The sequence below is a fragment of the Mus caroli genome, unplaced genomic scaffold, assembly GCF_978045245.1.
Source record: "Mus caroli unplaced genomic scaffold, Mus_caroli_1 scaffold_9, whole genome shotgun sequence".
Taxonomy (NCBI): domain Eukaryota; kingdom Metazoa; phylum Chordata; class Mammalia; order Rodentia; family Muridae; genus Mus; species Mus caroli.
The window spans coordinates 10051195-10076989 of NW_028227264.1; the positions used below are offsets into that span (position 1 = coordinate 10051195).

The window sequence follows — 25795 nt, forward strand, 5'->3', positions numbered from 1 at the left end:
GAAACTTCCCCCTCTCCCTTAGAGAGAGGGTAACATCCCAGTAGTTAGGTAATAAAGGAACTGGGCAAAGTTTAAGGAGAGCCTGGCAGGGCTCCACATGTACAGTTCATATCGGACTGTACAAAGAAAAACTGCAAAGGTTGGGTCTTCTCTCTCATAAGCAGGTCAATGGGCCCCAGAGAGTTCCTGCTCTTCTTCTGTCTTCTTATAAACTCAGGATATAGGACTTTCCACTGAAATCACTCACGAGTTAAAAACCAGCAGTTGAGAGTGGATTCAGAAGACACAGGCGTGGTAACTACCGTTTGGAACATGGTCTCGAACATCTTCAAGTGAAAGCAAATCTTTAAAACCTCAGCAGTTTCTAAATGACTGTAAAAACTTTGTTTAGAGTTCCATGCAGGCATTATAGTTAGGTGGGAGATAGTTTAACAATAATCGGAAAAGACAATCAATTTAGGTTCAGTGGGTCAAGATAGAAATATAAAAAAGAGACAGTTATAACTTCATATTTATTAAACTTATTTGAAAAACAAGATTTTACTTGAAGTCTCTCTGCTTTAATGGAGAAAGGAATGACTCGGAGCAAGGTAGATTACTATTCCCAAGAACCTCGCTTTAGTATCTCTAGCTGTTTCACAAGTTTTCAATCTTCCTCGTTAATCTTTATTAATGACAGCACACAGTTGTTCAAAATAAAGTTAGACCCAAACTGGACTGTGCAGACAGGCATGAAATACACTCAGGATCATCAAACAATGACACACACCAAAAACTGCTCTTGTTGTTTATGTACAGAATTTCCAAAAGCAAAGTCAATCCAATTGGCCATTAATGTACACATGGGAGTGAAGATTAGTTTACAATCACGCCCATATTCATATGAAATGAAGTACAAAGATAAATTTTAAATAAATGTTATCTGTGAAAAATCCATAAAATGTGACCAATATAAAGCTCAACTTGAGTGCTTGTTCAATATTTGGTGCTTTAAAAATATTCATATATAAACTGGTGGACGTTATAAACGGTGAGAGAGGTAAGGAACCAGTGTCCAGTGAGGGTTCATGCGTAGTGGGAGCGAGCCAAGGGAAGGAGTTCACGCAGGGCTCACACAACATAAATAATCAGAAGTGAATGGCTCCCAATTTACCCAAGGTCAAAGTTACCCGAAAATGTACAGAAGTAATGAATACTGAAGTGAATGTCATTCAAAACCATATAGCACCAAGGAACTTTCCAGAGAGGACAAACAAAGGCAGCTTTTGATAACGTACTCATACTATTAGCATCCTGTTCTCTTGGCTTCCTCCTTTAGAATTCAAGACACACATCTTAGCAAATGACCTTAGTTCCTCCCCGTGATGCTGAGGGCTATGTATTTTATAATGACATCACACAACGCCAGTGGAAATCTGTCTACATTAAGTAGCCATTGGATATTAACAACAATCCCTTCAAGGCAGCAGGTGCTGGGCTCCAAATCTTGCATCCCAACCCCCACTTTCTCTATGCTCTGAATTCTGCAAGGTATTGGGACCCTCTCCCTCGGCCCAGTGCAGGATGCCTTTGGCTGGGCATCCTGGACATGTTTCCCCACATGGCACATGCAGCGGAGACTCAAGCCAGCTGCTAGTTGACACAGGGACAACAGAAGCAGCAGATGGTCCTGCAGGGGTTCTTCTTCTTGTACTGCACCGCCTTGCGCACCTGCGCCTTGGCCTCGCCGGTGTAGTCGAGGGTCTTCTGCACGTTGAGCTCGATGACGTTCAGCGTGTCCTCCTGCTTCTCCACCAGCACAGCCATCTGCAGGAAGAGATCGTGCACATCGCGAATGCGACCCTCCAGGCGCAGGAGCTCGCGGTGGCGGCTCTCGATCTCGTTGAGCGCCGCCCGCGCGCCCTTCAAGTCGGCCAGCAGGTTCTCGGAGAATACATCCCACTTGCCCTGCTCGAACATGTCCTCAATCTGCTCGCCCGACATGTCCTTGCCCATGATCTCCAGCTGCCGCTGGATGCGGATCTTGCAGTTGTCGCGCTGTTTCATCTCGGCCTGGTTGTACTCGTACATGGCTTGCTGGAAAGCGCGGGCCAGCGCGCTGTACTGCGCGTGTGAGATGCGAGCCACCGCCGAGTGCGCGCCGTGCCGGGCCTCTGCCTGCTCGCTCAGCTCCTTCATGGAGCGCAGCTTCTGGTGGATGCCTTCGCCTCGGGTCTTGATGGCCTTGGCGATGGAGTTGGTGTCGCGCTTAATGCTGCTGAGGCGCCGCATGGACGTGAGGAAGCGGACATTCTGCCTCCCCAGGCGCCTCACGTCTATCAGAAGCAGCTGGTTTTCATCCTGGATGTCCTGGATGACCCTGTACAAGGACTCCAGGATGTGGTCGGTCTCGAACACGATGTCCTCCTGAGGAGCATCAAAGTCATCGTCCCCATCTGGGAATTGCTGATCATAGCTCCTGGACAATTCCTGAAGCTCTGCAAGCCGATCCTTCATTTTGCCTACAAAAGAAACAGCCGTTAGGATCCTTTAATGACGGTCAGATCTGTGCATTCAGAGGGGTTGAAGCTCAATGTAAGGAGCTTGCTCTTAATTCCTTTTCCGTGCGGGCATTAAAGCGGCAAAATGCCCTGTGACATTTTATTTAGAAGTAAAGAAATACCGTGACTCAGACCCTTAGTTATGTTTCACAGCCTCTACACGTCTGCAGCTCAATATCACGGGCACCCCCAATTCAATCAGCAATTTAAACTTTTAGATTGCTTTGGGAAACAATTTCTTTTCTTTGCTTTTTGTTTCTCCATCATGAAATTAGGCACACAGACACAAGGAAAGAAAACTTCAAAAAGGTTTGTAAACTTTTCAATAAAGGCAGCTTACAAGGCTTTGAAAAAGACATTAAACGCTCTGTATTTTGTGGCTAATTGTCACTAGTAAACATACTCTCTTGTACTTAGTACAACTTTTAGCCTATGTGGTGGCCAAACCTTTAATCTCAGTACTAGAGAGGCACAGGCAGGTGGATGTCAGTAAGTTGGAGGCTAGCCTGGTCTACATAATGAGTTCTTACAGGGCTGGGGCTAGGGCTAGGGCACTTAAGATGAGGTTCTGCTCTTGCTGAGTATCTCTGTTTAGTTCTGAGCACTCATGTGTGCCACACTAACCAGCCAGTCTAACCAAATCAGGGAGTGCTAGCTTCAGCGAGCACTCACAACTGCCTGTTACTCCAGGTGATCCAATACCTTCTTCTAGGCTTCATGGTCACCTGCACTCACGTGCACATACCCCCAAAGACAGACAGACAGACACACAGACACACAGACACACACACACACACACACACACACGAAACAAACAAAAAATGAAAGGAAAAAAAAAACCTTTATCAAGAGCTGAGCATGGTGGTCCGTGCCTTTGGTCCAAAGGCAAAGACTGGCAGATTTTTGTAAACTCGAGGCAAGCCTGGTTTACATAGTAAGTTCCATACTAGCCAGGGACGCTGTCTCAAAGTAAATAAGCAAATAAACGAACGGAGGAATAAAGCAAACACTGTAAGGCTGCTAAGGAGATGGCTCGGAGAACCCTGATCCCCCAGCACCTGTTATTATAAGCCAGATGTGGCAGGGTACACCGGTGACCCCAGCCCTGGGGTTACACAGACAGGAGGCCCCAGCCTCCCAAAACTAGGGAGCTCTAGCTTCAGCAATAGATTCTGTCTCAAAAAAAAAAAAAAAAGGTGGAGAGTGACTGAGGAAGACATGTGTGTGTGTGTGTGTGTGTGTGTGTGTGTGTGTGTGTATACACACACACATATATAATACATACATATATATATACATATACATATACTCATGTATACTCATATACTCCCACACAGGCACACAGCCACAGGAACACACAGGCACACGAACAAATGCTTTGAAGCAAAATAACAACAAAATAAAGGTAAGCATAGTACGGTGTTACAAACCAAAACTTGGACACTGAAGTCAGTTGCAAAGGTGCGTAGCTGTGGTTTGAGCTGCTGGGGATGCTGAGGCAGGATGAGCAACTGGACCCTGGGAGTTCTAGCACAGCGGCAGAGATCCAGAAATGACTTCAATGCACAAAAAGTTACAACGGTCACAGCGTCTAGAAGGCCATCTAATGGCATGAAGATCCTGCATGCTCTCTCAGGTAGGAAAGAGAGCTACAGAGAAAGAATTGCAGCAGCCCCACATAATTGTCTGAATCAGATGTGAGCAAGATGCATCAAAACGTTGAATAACGATTTTCCTGGAGTTATTGGATAACAGGCCACCATTGCTAATACTTGCTTTTGCTATGTGTTTCCATAATTCTGTGAGATCTGTACAGATTTTATAATTAATGTTATTATCTATGTATGACCACGAGGTTGACATTCTGTTTGCGAAGGAAGTACACTTGGGTGGCTGCCACCTTCATCTGCTTAAGTTAGTGTTCAATGGATTCTGTTCTCCCAGATTAACGAAATGGATGCATTTTGATGAACACAGCAAGAATGAAAGATAGATGTTTTCCTTGCATCTTGCTCAAGCCTTGCAAAGCACTTTGATAGGAAGGTAATTGTTGGCAAATGGAAAGGATTGCACGTACCAGGCTTCTAGGACTCTGCTTGTACACTGGTTCTATACTCTTTACTGTTTCCCCAGAGCTGTAAAGGAGCTGTGTGTGAAGACCACCTCATTCTCAGCTCGAAGAGCAAAGCAGCGTCCAAAGCACCTAGGAGGAGATATCAGAAAACATTTAAGGAGTCATTTGCTTCTGGGATCTAACAACCTGACACCATAGGTCCTTCTCCATCAGTAAAGACCTAAGATCATTTGAAGGCACAAGTCTCTCATCTGTACAGAGATGAGAAGGGCAGAGGAAATGTTCAGACCTTCGGGCAGGTGTTTCAAGGGAGCTTTCCCAGTACCTTACTGACAGCACAGGCCTGGGTGGGTAAGTTCCACCCATTAACGTTCTCCCACCCGTTAGCAGCAGAAAAACTACAATAGAGGGAATGTGTCAACCAAGATGCTTCCATTCTGATGATGCCTCCCAAAATATTAGAAATATACATCTTTGCTGAGGATACATCAAAATGTAGAGGAGGGCAAGGAAGAGCAACAGAATAAACTTTATACTCAATAGGTTGATATGTGCCATGAAATCCTAAAAGAGAAAACTATAGGAACTAATAGAAAACAAATCATACAACTCAACCGATCTGAGCTTCAGGGTAGCAAAGAGTAGTATGTGAGCATTGGCAAACTGCTCATAGTCGCTGAGTTAACGTCTATTTTAATTCACTTGACATCAGGTAGGAAATTTCAGAGACGGTTTATAACTATCAGAAGTCTGCTTCTAACTTTCCTTTTACGCACACGTGTGATGTGTCCTGAGAACTCAATATGAGATGGAAGGATTGGAAAGAAGGAGGGAAAGGAGGGAGATTGCTTAACCCTTCTGTTGTTGAGCAATAGAATTCCATGTGAACCGGTAAGAAGGACACATGCTCCACTATGTTCATAGCAGCTCTACTTATAACAGGCAGAAGCTGGAAAGAACCCAGATGTCCCTCAATAGAGGAATGGATACAGAAAATGTGGTACATTTACACAATGGAGTACTACTTAGCTATTAAAAAGAATGAATTTATGAAATTCCTAAGCAAATGGATGGACCTGGAGGGCATCATTCTGAGTGAGGTAACCAAATCACAAAAGAACTCACATGATATGTACTCGCTGATAAGTGGATATTAACCCAGAAACTTAGAATACCCAAGATACAAGATACAATCTGCAAAACACATGAAACTCAAGAAGAATGAAGACCAAAGTGTGGACACTTTGCCCCTTCTAGGAATTGGGAACAAAACACCCATGGAAGGAGTTACAGAGACAAAGTTTGGAGCTGAGACAAAAGGATGGGCCATCTAGAGAATGCCACACCTGGGGATCCATCCCATAATCAGCCACCAAACGATGACACCATTGCATACACTAGCAAGATTTTGCTGAAAGGACCCTGATATAGCTGTCTCATGTGAGGCTATGCCGGGGCCTGGCAAACACAGAAGTGAATGCTCACAGTCAGCTATAGGATGGAACACAGGGTCCCCAATGGAGGAGCTAGAGAAAGTACCCAAGAGCTGAAGGGGTCTGCAACCCTATAGGTAGAACAACATTATGAACTAACCAGTATCCCCGGAGCTCTTGTCTCTAGCTGCATATGTAGCAGAAGATGGCCTAGTCGGCTATCATTGGGAAGAGAGGCCCCTTGGTCTAGCAAACTTTATATGCCTCAGTACAGAGGAACACCAAGGCCAAGAAGTGGGTTGAGTGGGTAGGGGAGCAGGGCGGGGGGAGAGTATAGAGGACTTTTGGGATAGCATTTGAAATGTAAATGAAGAAAATATCTAATAAAAAATGTGGGGAAAAAAAAGAATTTCATGTGAGAACACATAGAGAAGAAAGGAGATGGTGGCACCTATGTGGATTTCAGCCATAAGGAGACAACAAAGTCACCTGCAGCTGTCTGCACTGAGTTCCAGTGATTCTAGTGCATAATCAAATCTGTAGCTCATCCCACAGATCCCTCTCATGGGAGCTTTGTGGCCATGAAAGTCTCACAGTTCTAGAGAACCTTAATGGCTCCCCAGGCTGAAGAGAGACGGACAGGGCCAAGAAACCACAGGGAAGGAAAAGGAAAACTCTCGGCCTCTTCCTCTACCAGCAAGATGGTGACTTCTGAGGATGGAGAGAGACTGCGTATGAAAATGAAGATCAGCTGAGAACTCACCTCCAGTCTAGTAAGTCATGGAAACAATCCAGAAAGCCCTAAAGGTGGCGTAAGCAAGGATGGTAGGGGCTTATTAGAATCACTTCACTCTCAGGTGAACAGTTAAGGCAGACACTAACAAACGGGCATTCAGATGGACACTGAGCCTCATAATCACGTGGTACCTTGAAGTTCATTAATAAGTTATCTAACGGGATTCAAAATGAAGGATGACGTGACTCTTTTAGCTAAGTATGTGAGACATTGGGACCTGGATCCTACCGTTGGATTTGGCCCATAAAATCTTGCTATTTTCTAGACATGGCTCAGCTGGTAAAGTGCTTACCACCCAAGCATGGGGACCTGGGCTGAAATTCCCCAACACCCATGTAAATATCTGGGTGCTGTGATGCAAGTCTGTAGTTACAGCTCTGGGGTAGCAGAGACAGGTGAATTCCTGCAGCCCTCTGGCCAGCCAAATAATTTATTTAGCACCAAATTCAGTGAGAAATTCACTCAAAAACTAAGGCAGAGAGAAAATTTGGAAGATATCTAATGTTAACTTCTACCCTATACATTTGCACATATACATGTGTACCAACATCTACACCCACACACACACCCCCGCCCCCCCCCCCCCCACGAGACACGTGAGCATACATCACACAGTACACCACACACATGCTTGCACACACATGTTTTCTCTCATATCAGGAAGCATGACTGAGGATCAATGAATGGGGATGGTAACTACACAGCTAACATACCAGATGTTACAGAGAACAGCCACGAGTCACTGTCTCTGCTTGTCCCTAAGGAAACATTCCATAAACACAATGTGTAGCAATAACTGCTTATAAAGGAAAGGCTTTATGTACATTCACTCTATAGCAACAACAAAAGAAAGTTGTTAATTGTTATAGTCTAAATTAGGTCCCTTTGAAATGACAAAGGTAACGCCATCTTGTCCTGGCTCCATGTTGTGTTTGTGTAGAGAAGTGGTCCTCCACCTTTCTGAAACTGCAGCCCTTTAAAACAGTGCCTCAGGTTGTGGTGACTCCCGACCATAAAATTACTTTTATTGCTTAATACCTGTAATTTTGCTACTGTTGAGAATCATAACACAAATACCTGATACACAGATGGTCTCAGACCATCCGTGTGAAAGGGTTGCAAGCCACTGGCTCACACAGCTCTCAGCCCTCTGCCCCTACCCACAGCAGTCCCGTCCACCTCAGCACCACATTTGATATTTTCACAGCCTTGATGTGCTCCAGAATTGTTAGCCGAAATAATTAAAGTAAATTAAAATAAACCAGAAAAGAAACTAAAATAACTAGAAAAGAGATAAGTGAAAAATAATTGGCCCATCTCGTCTAAAATAATTACCATGCTCTGCTAGAAATGAATGTTTCAAGGCTACTCTGACCCTCATCTAACTTCAAGATAAATTGTGGCCTTTGTGGTTTTGGCCTCTAAAAACTCTGTATGCCTGGGTTTGGGCACCAAGAGACTTTTCAGAGTCACAAGCACACTCTTGGTCTGGCCCTCAATAAAAAGGACTTAGAACTTTGAATTGGCTTAATCAGTGGGGTTGACAGTAACTATCTCATTCATGTGTGTGAAAGTTCTGACTGTAGCGTGTCAGAATGTATCTGTATTTGGAGCTGGTGATGGAGTAGTTAAGTTAAAGTTCAAATGAAGTCTTTGGGAATGGATCCTAATTCAATGTGGCTGAGAAGGAATCAAACGGGAGAAGTTCTGTACACACACAGGGAGACTAAAAAAAAAAGACAGCGTTAATCTGTAAGGCAAAGAAACAGACCCCAGAAGAAACAAACCTTGCTAAATCCGCCATTTTTCTACTGCTGTGATGAAACACTCTGACCAAGCAGGCTCATAGAAGGAACAGATTACATAGCTGTACGGTTACCTAGGGATGAGAGCTGACCAAGGTGGGGAAGGAGCAGGCACGAAGGCAGGAGCAGGAAGCCAAGGGCTCACATCTTGAACAGTGAGTACAAAGCTGAGAAAGCAGACTCAAAATGGTACAAGTCTTTAAACTCTCAAAGCCCATCTCTAGCGACAGTCTTCCTCCAGCAAGGCCACACTTCTTATACCTCTCAAACAGCGCCACTAACCGGAAACTAAATATTCAAACACCCAAGACTTTGGGGAACATCTCAGTCAAATCACCAAACCTGCCAAAACCCTTAGACTGGACTTACAGCGTCCATGAGCTGTGAGGTGTAAGTTTCCAGTGCCAGGGCATCCAGGGCATCCAGACTTTTCCCACTGTGATATGATGTTACCATCTACAAAGTTCACACGAGAGAGCCACATACTGATTGGGTTATAAAACAAAACCAACCAAACAAACAAAATAACAATAACAAAACCACCACCACCACTACCAACAACAACAAAAGTAACTCATAATATTTTAAGTACACTTATAGTTTACCCCTTGACCTCCATTAATAGCTGTCTTTGGCTGAATGTGGTCAGCAAAGTGGACAGGCCTAAAAGCCATTCATACCATTATACTTTGCCATGGCATCCCTCAAAAAAACCAACGTATACATCAAGGACAAGTTGTGTGACATCAATAAATCAAATTCTTCCTTGTTTCACAGCCTGTCTCCTGGATCTTGATTTGTAGTGAAAAAAATCAGACACAGAGATGCAGAAAGCAGAGTAGAGGGAGGGCCAGGCTAAACCATGAAGGGTTTGCTACAGAAGTGAACTGGAGAAGAGGGGAGCAGTCTACACTTTATTCTGGTCTCAAGTATGTGCAGCGAGTTTAGTGATTTTCTTTCAGTATGAATGTTAACTACACGTTTAGACACAGGAGCTTGGATTATATGTAGCATCCAGCTATTGATGAAGCAGGAAGCAAGCATCTTGTCCCCGAGAGAGTATAAATGATCACTTTTGTATAGTGACGAAGCTCTTATTTCAGGTTTTGTAATATATAGCTGTCGGGCCTCAGTTTTATAGCAAAATTTAAACAGTAGAAAGAAATGAGAGCTACAGAGGAAAAGGTCCTTTCCTAGTCCACAGGAGACCCTGGGAGAAGCTCCTACCGCACCCTGCCTGGTAAGCTGAGCGTGCAGCCCTGCCCACACAGCACACACCCGAGGTCACACCTGCTCAGCTGTGATCACCCTGTACAGACCTTGCTCAACCACGTGCAGCCCCTCCTGCCCAGCCACCCCCGCCACAAGTCATCTGGCTGGGAACAGGACATTCCACTGTGTCACAGAAGCTCGCCCGTAAGCACACACCCTGAAAAGACAACAAAAGCTCTCTCCCCAAAAGGCTGACTCAAGCCCGTGAAGAATCATCTCACTCATTGGTGTAATCCTCGGTGCTCTGCTCTGCTTCTCGGTTTTAAAAAGTGACACATCAAAAAGTGACATATCAAAAAGTCCCATGTCCTTCCACCCCCAGGGACAGAGTCTCTCTGTGTAGCTCTGTCTGCTCTGGAACTCACTCTGTAGACCAGGCTGGCCTCGAACTCTGAGATCTACCTGCCTCTGCCTCCTGAGTGCTAGGATTAGCTGATGCACCTCCCCTGCCCATCAAGAAAGTGTTCTTTTATCTTTTAAACATTATAAGCTTGAAATATTTTCTCGCTGTTTTTCAAGGTAATTAAAAGAAAGAAAATAAAAAACAATTATTAAAAGTGCATTTGTCAAACATATATTTAACATTCTCTTATGGTTCATTCAATGCACAAGATGAGGGTTTAAAGACCATTCGTTGAAATGGAGTATAATTATTAAAGTTAGAGCTACAAGAAATAATAAAAGTGTTTGCTGTGAAAGTCTCTCCTGGGTATGGCCGCATAAACAAGACCAGAACAATGGTAAAAATCAATAGACACGCTAACATGGAAAGGGGAAAGTTTCATGGTGTGCCATCCCCAGCAAAGAACTATGGGTAACTAAGGATTGTGGGAGAAGAAGTGGTCAACCCTGAAACTGTATACACAAACAACAAAAATGGACTCAGCAAGTTGTGTGTGTGTGTGTGTGTGGCACTGAGGCTTGCCCCATCTTACTATTGGGGACATTGTGAGGAAGCTGGAGCTAGCCTTCTGGGGAGTGGGGACCACACAAAGAGAGTGGCTGAATGACCAAGCCAGGAGAGGACAGGGGAGATCTATCCAGAGCTGGCTTACTCTGGAAATCTTCAGACCAACTCATGTTACTGTCTCAAACATAAGAGATGACCAACAGCTATCTGGGGGTGCTTTATTGTCCCCATACTCACCGATACACCTCTCTTTGGGTTGTTCTGCGCCCACAATATATTCTTCTTTAATCCCAAATTGGGAAGCTGACAGGAATCACAGAAAAGTCATAATTTTTTGGGAAAGCTAATACTCATGAGTTATAAAAAATTTGTTATAACTTGAAATGAAAATATAAGCAATACTCCAAATGATCATGATAATACTTAATGACTAAAAGGGACATTCCTTTTTTTTTTTTTTTAAGGTTTATTTATTTATTTTGTGCATACGAGTACGCTGTAGCTATCTTCAGACACACCAGAAGAGGGCATCAGATCCCATTAGAGTTGGTTGTGAGTCACCATGTGGTTGCTGGGAATTGAACTCAGGACCTCTTTAAGAACAGTCAGTGCTCTTAACCGCTGAGCCACCTCTCCAGCCCTAAACAGGGCATTCCTAGTGTCATCTGTTAACCTTTAAAGACAAGTTGACATGCTTATAATTTGATTCCTTAAGGAACAAATCTTATTACCTAAAAATTTTTTTTGGAAATGAAAAATTTATTATATTTATGTATGAAACTTCCCACATTGAAAATTGTGGTAGAGAAAAAATAAAAGATGTGATGGCTACTTGTGGTCTCTGCAGACTCATAGTTTTGTGTGTGAATGCACACACATGAAATAAAGGTACATATTTTGACTACACATTATATTTGTGATAATCTATTCACATTTTATCTAAACTTTCATGTAAAAATACATTTAGTTTTTTAAAAAAGGATACATATCTTAATGAATCAGAGGACAGCTCTCTTTCCTGTTGAAAACTGTAGTTTTTCACAGCGAGGAGACAGTGAGCCTTAAAGAGCTGCTTCATGGTGAGAGGCAGCTGCTTTACCTTGCTGCATGCTCTCCAGGAACTGCTTTCTGGTCCCAGCGAGGGAGGCACAAGGGCCAGGAGCTGTGAGCTGGGGACAGCACACAGATACCTGGTAACTGTAACTCTGGCCAGGGTTCGGTCTGATAAGAGGTCAGGAGAACTTGAAGAGCCAGTTTGGGTGGAAGTGGATAGTTTTGGTTTTCTCTGGGTAGCTCTGGCTGTCCTGGAACTCACTTTGTAGACCAAATAAATAAATAAATAAATACTCTGTCTTTGTCACCCACTTATATCAGTTCCTGAGCTTCGTAGGACCTTAATTGGCTCAAATAACTAATGCAGATCCGGTAACCATGTATATTAACAGCACATTTGCCAGGGTACTATTAACAGCCCCTGGTCTATTTCATCTGAGGCCCTAAGCAGCCTTAACATCTATTATGGGTCACTATATTATTCAACTTTAAACATTTTTAATGGAAGCAGGGTCATGTGTGCTGTGGTGCATAGCTAGAGGTCAGAGGACAATCTGGTGGAGTCAGTTCTTTCCTTCCACCTTTGAGCGTTCCAGGGATTGAACTCAGGTCACGAGACTTTCATAGCAAGTACTTTACGAACTGAGCCATCCTGCCAGTCCTATTTGAGGTTTTAAATAATCTTCCTTTCTCTCTCTCTCTCTCTCTCTCTCTTTCTTTTTCTTCCTTTTCCTTTTTTCTCTTTCTTTCTTTCTTTCTTTCTTTCTTTCTTTCTTTCTTTCTTTCTTTCTTTCTTTCTTTCTTTCTTTCTTTCTTCCTTCCTTCCTTCCTTCCTTCCTTCCTTCCTTCCTTTCTTTCTTTCTTTCTATCTTTCTATCTTTCTTTCTTCCTTCTTTCTCACTCTTTCTTCCTGTCTTTCTTTCCCTTCTTCTTTCTTTTTTAATAGTCTAAAATCTCTTTTTTCTTGTTTAACTCTTTGTAAGAATATAAAAACTTAGAATTATTTGATATAAAATATAAACATTTTCCATTATCTAAATAAATTAATCATTTATTAAAATATGTGTCATGACTATAAAATAGCCCATGACAAAAAAAAAAATCTAAAACAGCCCCTTCCAGATACCGTTTGTCCTAGCAAGTCAGGAACACTCAGCAAGCATATTTAGAAGCATTGACCCTGGTGATATAAAGTGGAGAACATTTCTCTGGTGAAACAGAGGGTTCTATGAGCTTCTTCTGGAGAGGCACCTCCTCCAGCATCACAGAGAAAGCCATGGGGCACATTCCACCATCCAAAGTGTTGCATAGGTGCGGCTAAATAATGAGGGGAAACCTGGAAAAGAAAGAAAATTCTAGAAAGGAAGAGAATGTTCTCACGTGCTTTTGCGTTCTCAAGGTGAATAGTTACTTCCACACATTTCAGAAACCAGGAAAGGACCATGAGGTATAATCTGAGGCCTCCTAACCTCATGCCTTAGTGTTTATAAAGTCTTTGGTTTAGCTCTCATTTCTATTCTTTTATTATTTATTGTAATGGGGGTTGTTACACATCTATGTGCATATTTGTATATGAATGCATGTGCCAAGTAATAGCAGCTAACTGACTATCGGGGAAGCAGGACTCATGGCAAGTTCCAGAACATATTCATGTAGTAACACACGGTTCTGCTTCTGAATATCGATTTAGCTTAAGTTCTGATACAGTTGTATTGGGAATGGGGGTGCATGGCTGGCTAGAAAGGGTGCAAATGATCTAAAGCATCGTTAATGCCTAAAACATAAAACTCAGAAAACTGTGACAGAAGTATGCTATTTAGAGACTGAAGGCACACATCTCAAGGGATTGGACATGCTTGCCTTTAATAGAAATGTCAAAGAAGACTGAGGTTTTTGCGCTCTCTCTCTCTCTCTCTTTTTGATTATATGTTTCATGGAAATAATTGGCTTTCCTCGAATATATAAGTTTGATGAAAATTGAAAAATAGAAAAGGAAGAAAGAAAGGAAGGGGAGAGAGAGAGAGAGAGAGAGAGAGAGAGAGAGAGAGAGAGAGACAGACCTGGGTAAAAAAGACAGGCCTATAATCTCATCCATTACAATTACAAGAGGGAGTAGCTATGGTAAGAGAATCCCAAGTTCAATGCTTGCCTGAACTAAAGACCGAACTCAAGCCCAGATTGGCAAGTTAGTGAGACCCCCATTCCAAAATAGAATGTAAAAAGACTTTAGGGGTATAGTTCAATGGCAGAGTGGTTTTCTACTGTGTGAAAAAACATGAAAAAATATGAAGATATTTTTAAGTGTTTGATTGAAATAAACCCAAACTTCCTACAATCTGAAAAGGAAAATGACCCTGAGCCAGCTGTGCTGTACACACATGTGATCTCTGCACAGGGAATTCAAGTCCTACCTCCACAGTGAAATCCTGACATGGGGAAGTGGGGGAAAAAGAGAGAAAGAGCCTAAAATAATTGTCAAGGGGCTGGGTGATGGCTCAGTCAGTCAGCAGAGGGCTTACGTACAAGCGTGAGGACTTGACTTCAATTCCTGAAACCTACATAACAAACCAGCCTGGTGGCACAAGCCCAGCCCTGGTATCTCATCCCGGGTGAAGAGGAGACAGGAAGACCTGGGAGCCGGCTGGCCAGACCACCTAACCTAATCCAGGACAGGCGAGAGGCCCCAAGGAATGACCTCACAGAAAGTGTGTGTGTGTGCACATACGTGTGAAAAACACTAAAATAAATAATTCCCAACTAATGAATGGTTAATTTTTTTTATAAAATGAAAACATGGTAGGAAGGAACAGAGGAAGCCCTGGCTGACATGACTATCATATGGCAATAATGAAGAGTATAATACTCTGTAATATAAAAATACAGACAACTGGATATGAGCAAAACACTGAGGATCACTACATACAATTACATGCAGATCAATGGTATGTGAACACACACCCATCAGAAAAATAGCAAGAGGAATTTAAATGAGGCAGGCTCTCATCCTTGGCTGGCAAAACCTGAATTCTCTGTGATCTTTACCATAAACTTTCTAATATTATAGAGAAATTATAGATTTAGAGATGTGAAATCAATAAGAGAAACTGTGATAGGAGATTCATAAATCTTTATCTGTCCTTTAGAATAAGGCTAATGGTCTGAAGAAATCCCAGCAGAAAAAAACCCCAGGTATACGATATAAAACTGGAGATCTTCACGCAGCAAAAAACAAATAATGAGACGCTAGTTAGCAACTTAGCCCAAAATGAGGGAAATGATAAGAATACAAGATCTGGATGCTACTCCTGGTGCTTATGCTGAGAATACCAGCGGTGGATATAGACATGAAATCATCAGTGAGCCAGAGACAAAGATGCTCACAGCACTCAAAGTTCAAGAAATTGCCCAACTCAATACCAAAAAGGACGTTGACTAAACAGGACATTCCTTTTTTTTTTTTAAAGATTTATTTATTTATTTTGTGCATACGAGTATGCTGTAGCTATCTTCAGACACACCAGAAGTGGGTATCAGATCTCATTACAGATGGTTGTGAGTCACCATGTGGTTGCTGGGAATTGAACTCAGGACCTCTTTAAGAATAGTCAGTGCTCTTAACCGCTGTGCCACCTCTCCAGCCCTAAACAGGGCATTCCTAGTGTCATCTGTTAACCTTTAAAGACAAATTGAAATGCTTATAATTTGATTCCTTAAGGAACAAATCTTATTACCTAAAATTTTTTTTTTGGAAATGAAAAATTTATTATATTTACATATGAAACTGCCCCACAAAATTGTGGTAGAGAAATAGAAGATGCGATGGCTACTTGTGGTCTCTGCAGACTCATAATTTTGTGTGTGAATGCACACACATGAAATAAATGAAGAGAGAAAATAAAAAAGAAGAGATTAAACTTGAAATTTAAGAGTCATCATAAAGGTAGGCAAACAAAATGCTGGGCATATTGTTAGCTCAACTTAATCATTCACATTACACATACGTATCAAATGTCACAGGGTACCACACAAATACACAAATATGATTTATCATTCAAAATAATACTAATAGTGTGTGGTGGTTTGAGTGAGAAATGTCCCACATAGTCTTAGGCATTTAACCACCCAATCCCTAGCTGGTGGCACTATTGGGGAGGCTGGGATAGTATATTCTTACTGGGGAAGTATGTCACTGGGGGTGGGCTTTGAGAGTACTAAGTCCCACCTACTACTAATTTACTCTCCCTGTTGTGTGATCAAGATTCAAGATGTGAATTCTTAGCTTCCCGTTCTACCCACCATACCTCCCTACCATCATGGGCTATAACCCCCAGGAACTCTAAGCCGAAACCTATTCTCTCTTCCTTAAGTTACCTTTGAGCTTGCTGTTTTGTTACAGCCACAGGCACGTAACTGATACAAAACGATTGGCAATATTAAATCCCAATAGTTAAAAAAAATTAAGAATTCATCATTTTTCTGTGCTCAGATAAGCTTGTAATCAATGGGAAAAAAAAAAAGCCAAAGCCAGCAGGATAATAATAAAAGATGAAGAGCTGGCCAGAAAAAAAGAAAAAGGAAGGACTCTGCTTGAGCTGCTAAACTGGGTGGAGTCTACCAGTTGCAACACAGGAATTGCAACCTCTCTCCCCTGCTTGGAAGCCAAGTTCACAGAGGAGAGGTCAGTATAGATACAGCTCTCAGCAACTGTGCTTCATCCCTGGGGACATTTAGGACAAAACCTCAAGGGTGACTCTCTTAGGCCAAGCCTAAAAACCTCTTACTTAATAATAGTGACTCTAAACAATATTTTAAAGGCTATGTCTATTAGATTTATTTACTTAAGGATTTATTAATTTGTATTTTATGTGCAAAGTGTTTGCCTACAGGTGTGTATGTATGTATGCAGCATGCATGCTTGCTCTCTGAGGAATGCAGAAGAGGGGGCCAGGTTCTCTGGAACTGGAATTACAAACGATCATGCTGTGAGTGGCCATGTGGGTGCTGGAAACCAAATCTGGGTGGGAGCAGCTCGTGCCTCTAACTGTGGCACTGTCTCTCCAAGCCCCACATTTGTTTACTCTTTGTGTGTGGGCATGCATATTGTAGACATTAGTTTTCATCACTATGTGGGCCCTGGTCATTAGGCCTGGTGACACATGCCCTTACTCACTAAGCTATCTTGCCAGTTTTATATACTTAAAATTAAATTTAGAAAGTCTACAGATGCATGCATTTCAGAGCTCTAAGTGTTTGGAGTTTTGTTTGTTTGTTTCTGATTTTTTGCCACTGTATATTACACACTGGATATTAAGACCAACTTCTAGCAACAGCAGTTTGCATGAAACGTCCAGAAACTTCCTTCTCTGTTGCTTCCTACCACTTTCACTCCACAAATGAAGAAGTCACTGTCTTCTTTCTTTAGCAGCATCACCCTCCCAACATGCCTATGCCTGTGCTCATATGTGTGCACACACACATGCACACACACATACAGTCACACACAAACATACACATGCATACATATACATAAATACACATACACATACATAAACACATATGTATGCACACACACATACACTCACATACACGTATACATATATACACACAGAGAGTCATACATACATACATACATACATACATAAACACACAGGTATGCACATATGTATATATATATACACATATGTACACACATTGTCATACAAACACACTCACACTCATATACATACATACAAATACATAAATGCACATGCATGCACATGCATACACACACATATCCACACATATATACATACATATACACACATATAGTCATACACACACATTCACAAACACACACTCAGACAGCCACACATACATGAATGAAAATGCTTGCACATACACACAAGTACAAATGTACATACATTTGTATGCCCACATACCTATGTGAAGGATCTCAACTTTGATCTACATACAGCGAAAGATTTTCCTTTGTTGAAAAGGGGCCCCTTGTAACAAAAGCCACCCTTCCAGATTTGATTTTGGTGTGAATTGGTTTAATTGAAAATGTGACATTTTCTCTGACCTCGGACTGGGTCTGTGAACTGACACGCCCAGGGCTTCCTCTTTCCCAATATTCACCACGTTCCCCTCGTGAACGGTTTACAACACCGTCTCTTGCTGTTTGGGTTCTGCCTGCTGGTAACCTCCATGGGTCTGGGGCTGTGCCTAAATCTATGTCTGCTGTGTTTGTAATGTGCTCTGAAGCATCTAACATGGAGACCCTGATAAATAGTTTTAGAAGATGTGCCCACCACAATGGTTCTTTTCAGTCACTTTTGTGAGTCGCACACGTTGGGCACAGGTAAAAGAGACAGTCTTTGCCCTCACGTCGGTATTAAATGAGAAGTGTGCAGTGCCCAGAGGGGACTGTGAAACTCTGAGAAAGGGACATCATTTTAGAGAGCACAAGGTCTGAGGTAACTCCAAGGGGCTTCCAAGAGGTATCTTGCTAGGGGAAACCGAGTCAGAGCTATCCTGAACAGAGGCCTGAAGCATGCATGGAGGGCACAGCAATGACACCTGCCAGACTCCTCAGGACTGAACAAAACACCAAAGGCCTCCTTTACCAGGTTTCTCTGCAGATGTCTAATGTTTCCTGCAAAGAGCTGATTCAAAATCAATATCTCTCAAGTGCTTTCCCCTTCCAAGAAAAATGATTGCCTATTTCTGTGAGTCAAACGCTGTCTCCTGCACCTATGAATGTCTAATCCTTCTTCCCAGGCTCCCTTGCACGCTTGTAGACGGTCATTAAGGATTAACAACACCACCTCAACATTTTCTCTGCAATAGCACTTCCCGGAACTCCTTCCTGTCCTAGAAGAGTTCCTGATTCCTATAAGCTGACCTTCCTTCAAGCACGGCTTCTCAACGAATTTGACCTCTCTCTCTCCATCTGAGATGAGAAGAAACCGGAACAGAACCTCCTTTCATCCCTTCCTCCATCCCTCTCTCCCTTCCTCCTTTTCTTTCTTCCCCCCACCTTTCCTTTTCCCTCTCTCCTCTTTTCTATCTTCTCCATCCTCCTCCTTCTTAGGCCCTCCCCTGTTTTATTTTGAAACACACCAGTTAGCGCTGATGTTTATAATCTGCAGGCCACACAGCGAGATTCACCAGACTGAGGCTTTTCAAACAGTGATAACAGCAATCATACTACTTGTCATCACTTCTCTGCCAGGCTGTTCTTCCCTCTGAAAGGATTCTGTAGGTAATAAAGAGCCGTGAAATAGCCACATGAAGACATAGTTTATGACGTAGTAAAGGAAGAGGGTACGAGGCGGGCTGTGTAGTGATATTATGGATGCCATCATGAACAGCCCTACTTCATCCAAAATCAGGTCATGGACCACTAGCCTAGAGGTCTGAGTAGAAGGTGAGGAGTAAATCTAGGAGGAGAGGCGGGCTTGCTGCAACTCAGATGCTGAGCCTGAAGCCAGGACATGCCCTGTTCCCTTCTCTATTCCAAAAAGCTGGAATTCACATTATGAACCACTAAGCTCTACAGAGAATATCACTTTGCATCTTTGAACACAGAGAGGAGCAGAACATTCCAGGACACAAAAAGAAACATTTGTATCCAAACTCTCTTCATATCCACTGAAAAGGAAAATGCCCAAATGTTAACCGTTTTGAAGGGTCTAACATGAAGGTCAAGACGATGTTGAAAAAAAAAAAAAACCAGAGTGTTAACCCAAGTCAGATCAGATTAAATTACCAAACAATTAGAATGGTGTAAAGTTGGTGCTGAACTTGGTAGAGGGTGGGGGGAGGCAGAGTATTTTTGTGAGAATACCCTTTTTAGGACCAATGGAATCTACTCAAATGCCCGAAGTACAAAGCAAGATCTCATCAGAAAATAACTGAACCACTGGTCCAACTAATGCCAAGAGGAAACGGATACAACAGAGTCTGCTTCACTGCTCAAGATTCTGGAAGTCAGAGGAAGGAAAGTAGCCGTTCAGAGTCAAACAAAGATGAAATAGGCAGCCAAAGGCAGATCACAAGCAAGGAATGTAAGATTTGGAGTTTCTATGTCCCTGACTTCATTTCAGTATTTATCCACAACCTGTTGATTAGTACCTGGGCCCTTGGCCAGTCTTTCTACTGCCCAAGCACACTGAAGCTGAACACTTAAGAAACAGCTCCATGGGGCTGAAGAGGTGGCTCAGTGGTGAAGACCGCTGAGTGGTGAGCCTTAGTGGAGTGGTGAGCCTTCATCCAGAGGTCCTAAGTTCAATTCCCAGCAACCACATGGTAGCTCACAGCCATCTGTAATGGGATCTGATGTCCTCCTCTGGTGTGTCTGAAGACAGCAACAGTGTACTCATATACATTAAATATATAATATTTTAGGAAGAGAGAAAGAAAGAAAGAAAGAAAGAAAGAAAGAAAGAAAGAAAGAAAGAAAGAAAGAGAGGAAGGAAGAAAGAAAGAGCTCTGTGGGTCAAAGCTCTGAGCATCTTTAGATGTCCTGAATCTTCACAAAGATATCATCATATTATCATCATAGTGGGCAACATGGCAGCAGGCAGGCAGCCATGGTGCTGGGGCAGTAGCTGAGAGCTTACATTTGGTCTACAACCATGAGAAAGGGAGGGAGGGCAGAGAAAGAACATTAATTAAGAATGGCATACGCCTTTGAAACCTCAAACCCAACATCAGTGACACTCCTCCTCTAATAAAGCCACACCCTCTGATCCTTCCCAAGCAGTTCCATCAACTGGGGACCAAGTATTCAAGAATATAAACCTATGAAATCCATTCTCATTCAAACCACAACACAAGCAACTTATGATAACCTCAGCTGTATTCCAAGATGGATCCCCTATTTCTTGGAGGAAAAGCAGGAGAAAGATGCTACAGAGTAAAATAGAGGCCATGAAGTGTTCATATTATGACCGGAACTATTCCTGTTCAGAAAAGAATTGTGATTAAAAAAAAAAAAGATTGTAATTTGCATTTAGTACAAAGTCTTAAATGCTATTCATTCATTCATTCCTTCAGAAAGTGTATCATCATGTAGAAAAGTTCAATAATGCCAACTGTGGAGCCAGGTGCTTGGGATCATTTTCCAATGTGGTCAATCACTAACCTTCTATAAAATAGCTGGAAAGCTAATCACAGGATTCCAATGAGGAATGAAGGACTTAATCTATTTACTGAGCCTAGAATAATTCCTGTCCACATAACCACTTAATACATCAGCCCTACTTTGTTTCTGTCTCTTTGTCTCTCTGTCTCTCTGTCTCTCTGTCTCTCTGTCTCTCTGTCTCTTTCTCTCTCTCTCTCTCTCTCTCTCTCTCTCTCTCTCTCTCTCTCTCTCTCTCTCTCTCTCTCACACACACACACACACCGTTGTAGATGGATGGGCAAAAGATTGAGGCAGGAACCTGGAAGCAGGAACTGAAGCAGAGATGATGAAGGAATATTACTTACTGGCTTGTTTTCTATCCCTTGCTCAGGTTGCTTTTAAAATATAACCTGAGACCACATACCCAGGGCTGACACTGCCCATAGTGGACTGGGTCTTTCATATCAATCATTAATCTATAAAATGTCCCACAGATGATGGGCTCTGCATGTTATACTAAGTCAGTTCTCTCAGCTCCTCCCTTTGTTTCCAAGCTCCTTCCCTACTGATTCAAGCCTCGTTCACGTTCTCTTCTCAGTAGTACCACAATCTTCTAAGGGTGTGGGCGCTTGAGTTTATTCATGTGTGTATGTGCGTGCATGTCTTCAAGTGTGTGCTGGCATGCCTATGGGGCTGACAATGGTGCCTGAGCCCTCTCACAGAATCTGGGACTCATTGATCCAGGTAGCCTAGAAGGTCAGCAAGTCCCAGGATCCTTCGGCCTCCACTTACCCAGTGCTTTCATTACAGGTGACAGCTGTTGGGCCTACCTTCTACACAGATGCTGGGGAATCAGACACAAGCCTTTCTGCTTGTGTGGCAAGCACTTTATAGTGTGAGCACTGCCTCCTTTGCTTCTGCTCTGTTTTAAACATTCCTCTCATGCTGTGTGTTTTCTCTGAGGCCTCCTCAGAATAAAGTCCTGGGGCTTCCATGGCACACGGGCCTAGGTGGTCTTATCTTTCCTCCTTCATCTTTCTGCCCTCCCCTCTGCTCGTCCCCACTCCCCCAGTGCCTAGGAAACAGGCTGGAGCTTCCTGACCACAGAACGCTGTTTCTGTCCTTGGTACTGCTGCTCCTTCTGCTGGGTCACCTACCCTTCCAAGATCCTGGACAACCCTCATCTACAGTCAGGTTCACTGTTTAATAAAGGCTCCTTTCCACTAACCATGAGTCAGACCTGTGCCAAAGCCCAGAAATGCAATGCTGAATAACACACTTTTATCTTTTCTTTCCTCTAGAAAACGTGCCTCTGAGGCCGAGGAGGGAGAGATGAAGCATAGAGATGAAAGCTGTTAGGTTGGGCAGATGCCCTTTGCTAGTGGCCACCTCAGAGGACTGGGAGATTAGGTCCTCCTTAACCCTTGAGCTTCCGGTCCAGGAGACTCAGGTGAACGCCTGGCACCTGTTTATGCTGCTTCTTGTGCACACATATTTAAGATAAAGTTTAAATTCACAAATTATTCACAGCAAGAGATGAACAAGAATTAGAGGTGGAACAATTGCAGCAATATGGTTATAATTAATTTGGTGTGGATGTTGTTCCTCTCAGAGTATCTTACTGACAAGTGTGGTGGCACACACCTTTAATATGAGTTCTCAGGAGGTAGAAGCAGGCAGACAGATAATTTGTGAATTCTGGGCCAGCCTGGTCTGTGTGGTGAATTCCAGGCCAGCCAGGGCTACACAGTAAGACCATGTCTCAAGTAAAATAAAAAATATACTACTACTATTCTGGAGCTTTCTATTTCAGAGCTTGGGTAGCAAAAATCATGGGAGTCAAGCCAGTCCTCAGATAGGGAGCAACTATTGTATCAACTGGTGAGTAGAAAGCTGCTAATCACTCCTGAGTCACCCTGGTGTTTAAAAGAGTGCCCCCAACTGCCCAGGGATGATAACAGAGACTGGGTTTGCCTTTACACAGCTGCTAAGTAATGTGAAACATGGTTAATTCAAACACTTTAAAAGCCATGCCTTACTAATGGGCTTTTAAATCATAGACATATGCTAATATGCTTTTTAAATCATGCATGTGTTGAATGAAAACGAAGCTGCCAACCAAGACAAGCAGATGATGAGAACCCAAACCTTCCCTTGCTGTCCCAGCAGTGATCCAGGATGCTCTGATCCCCCACACTGGGGCACCTTCTTTGGGTGTAAATTTCCCATAGCACCCATCTCACGGTGCTGGAGGTCCAGGAGAATCTGCTCAGCTGTGGCCCTGGCTGCCAGGACAGTATTGTGTCCATATTGCATGCATGGACCTGGATGAAAAGGCTGGAACAGACCAGAACCTTGCAACTGCTGTCTAAGGCTGACCTCAGCTCAGCCAGGATACGCAGTTATTCCTGTCTCTACTGAGCTCCTAGATAGGGAAGTCTATTTCTTAGAGCCTTTATCCAGCCTCAGGGAGATTCAGCATCTTAATGTCTGGCTCCAGCAACCATCTACTTTCTTCAAAAGTTCTATATGTTTTTTTTTTTAAGGCACTAATTTGGTAAAAAATAAACTTTCTGAAATATTTTAAATTTCAGAGTAACTTACAATCACTCCATTAAATGTCCAGTTTCTACCAACTAGTGAAAACAACAGCCAAATGGTTATTGGATAAAGAAATTAATTTTCTCTTCAGCTTCTGTGGGAAAGCACATGATTTTAAGGGTTTATCTCAGATCAGCCTAGTGACCCTAGCTGGCATGTTGTCCCATCAGGCGCTCTAGGAAACTGAAAACTTGAATAGTTACTTCCTAGGCCGCCTGCCCCAGTTTGACAGCACCAGACTCAATCTTCGGTCTTATTCTAAGTACAGGAATCCAACCTCACTTTTCAAAAGCGTATTAACAAAGCCTTGCAATTATAGTAGACTTGTGACTCATTTGTGGATACCCGGGTAGAAACAACAGCTCCTCCCTCTGCTGAGAAATGGCCCTAATAAGTGTGAGAGTCACAGGAAGTAAAACGCAGGTCTCAGCTGGTGTTCGCGGTGCCAAAGAAGCCAACAGAATTCCGTGGTGTGGTTCTCTAAGCAAAGCCATCAGATCGGTTTCCTAAAACAAACTCCCCCAAATCCTCTGTGGGAGCTGTTTCAACGCGGTATCAGTGTTCCTGTATTTCCTGGCTCCTGAGTCATGCTGTCAAGTTCAAGTGGAGAAGTGTCCATTCTGATGTGTTTGAGAAAGTGGCGACCGAACTGAATAAAACACCTCCATTAAATAAAAACAACAAAACTTCAAAACAGAAGTTGCCTCAGGTAGCTTCAGAGTCAGTCTACATTAGTCATTTCTGAAGCACTTCTGATAACGCATTATATTCTCAAACATTTAAAAAAAAAAAAAAAAAGCTCTAGGTGAGAAACCCAAAGCCACGTCCTGAAGGTACCTAGAGGCACAGAGGGAACCACACCCCAAACCCACCTGCAGCTGCGCAGCATCCCTGCCAGCGTGGTCCACCACTCCAGCCAACCCCGAACCTGGGTCCCCGATGTCGAAAGAGTTAGAGAGCTAAGCAGACTCGCTGGACAAAACGAACCGTGATCCTGCGGGGCGCTGATCCAGCGTCCAGACGCCGGGAGGACACCGCGGCGTGTCCCCGTGGCTCTGCCCCCTCCGCTTCTTGCTGGCCCAGGCAGCGCTTCTCAGCCGGGGTCCGAGCCCTGAGCCGCACCGCCGCATCTGGTGCTGCTGGCTCCGCCCCTGCCGCGCTGAGGCTGCACAGCTGGGGACCAGGACCCCGCCCCGGGGACGCCCTCGGCTGGGCGCGCAGCTTCCCTTCCGGACTGGAGTCGCCACGCTGCGAGTTGCTGGGAACCTAAGCACGAGCCTCCTTCCCCTCCTGTGCACCCCGAGATGCTGCGGGCGACGGTGTGGACCACCCGGGAACTTGCTCTTTCTTCCCCGCTCTGGGATGGAGAGATGGGCGGGGCGGGATCCATCGGACTTTCCGCGGGAAAACCCCTCAGCGGGGATGACATTTGCAGTCCAAAGTATTTCCGAAACTAGGGCTCTAGAAACCGTTTCTGAGCGTGGGTGTGGCTGCGCCAGCGGGGACCTGCACGACTGCCTAACCGGAGGTTGTGGACCACGTAGACACTGAGCCCCGCCTTCCACTAGCCCCTTCCTGCCTGCTGTCAGTGGGGCATCCACAGGAGTATTGCCAGGACCTCGTCCTCGGTGCCTGGTACCCTACTGGGGAGTCAGAAACAGAAAAGGGGCATTCTGGCTAGGGGATGGGAACCCGCTGGACAAACAAGGTAAAAGGCTAGCCATCAAGAAGCAAAGAAAGTAAGAGAGGAGGGACTGGAGAGATGGCTCAGCGGATAAGAGCACTGACTGCTCTTCTTAAGATCCTGAGTTCAAATCCCAGCAACCACATGGTGGCTCACGGTGGCTCACAACATCCATATCTGACGCCCTCCTCTGGTGTATCTGAAGACACACTACAGTGTACTTACATATAATAATAAATAATAATAAATAAATCTTAAAAAAAATAACTCAGGAAGGAAAGATGGACCATTGATGGTAGGAAGCCACCGCCAGAAGAATTTAAGGAACAAGGTGGTAACCCAAAGTTATCACATCTAATGTGAAATGACCGATGAAATAGATCTACTAATGTAAGGCCAGGTAAGACCAGAAAGACAAATCTCCGGGGCAGAGCAACTTCAGGCAACTTAAGCAGAAACTCCACTTCCATGGAAAAGAAGCTTGTTTCTGCCTCTGCACTCTAGCCTGCTCCTCCCGTCAA

General features: G+C 43.6%; 1 protein-coding gene across 2 annotated transcripts; it reads right to left on the reverse strand.

The window, feature by feature from the left end:
- Nucleotides 1–561: 561 nt before the first annotated feature.
- On the reverse strand, nt 562–24910 carry Stx11 (syntaxin 11). 2 transcript variants are annotated; one of them, XM_029482736.2, is made up of 3 exons: nt 24578–24910; nt 4618–4743; nt 562–2501 (listed from the first exon to the last, which is right to left on the reverse strand). In XM_029482736.2, the coding sequence occupies exon 3, from the start codon at nt 2494–2496 to the stop codon at nt 1633–1635; it is 864 nt and encodes a 287-aa protein (XP_029338596.1). In that variant the 5' UTR covers nt 2497–2501; nt 4618–4743; nt 24578–24910; the 3' UTR covers nt 562–1632. The 2 variants fall into 2 exon arrangements, with proteins under 2 accessions (XP_029338596.1, XP_029338595.1); XM_029482735.2 differs by having other exon boundaries at nt 24463–24910.
- Nucleotides 24911–25795: the final 885 nt, after the last annotated feature.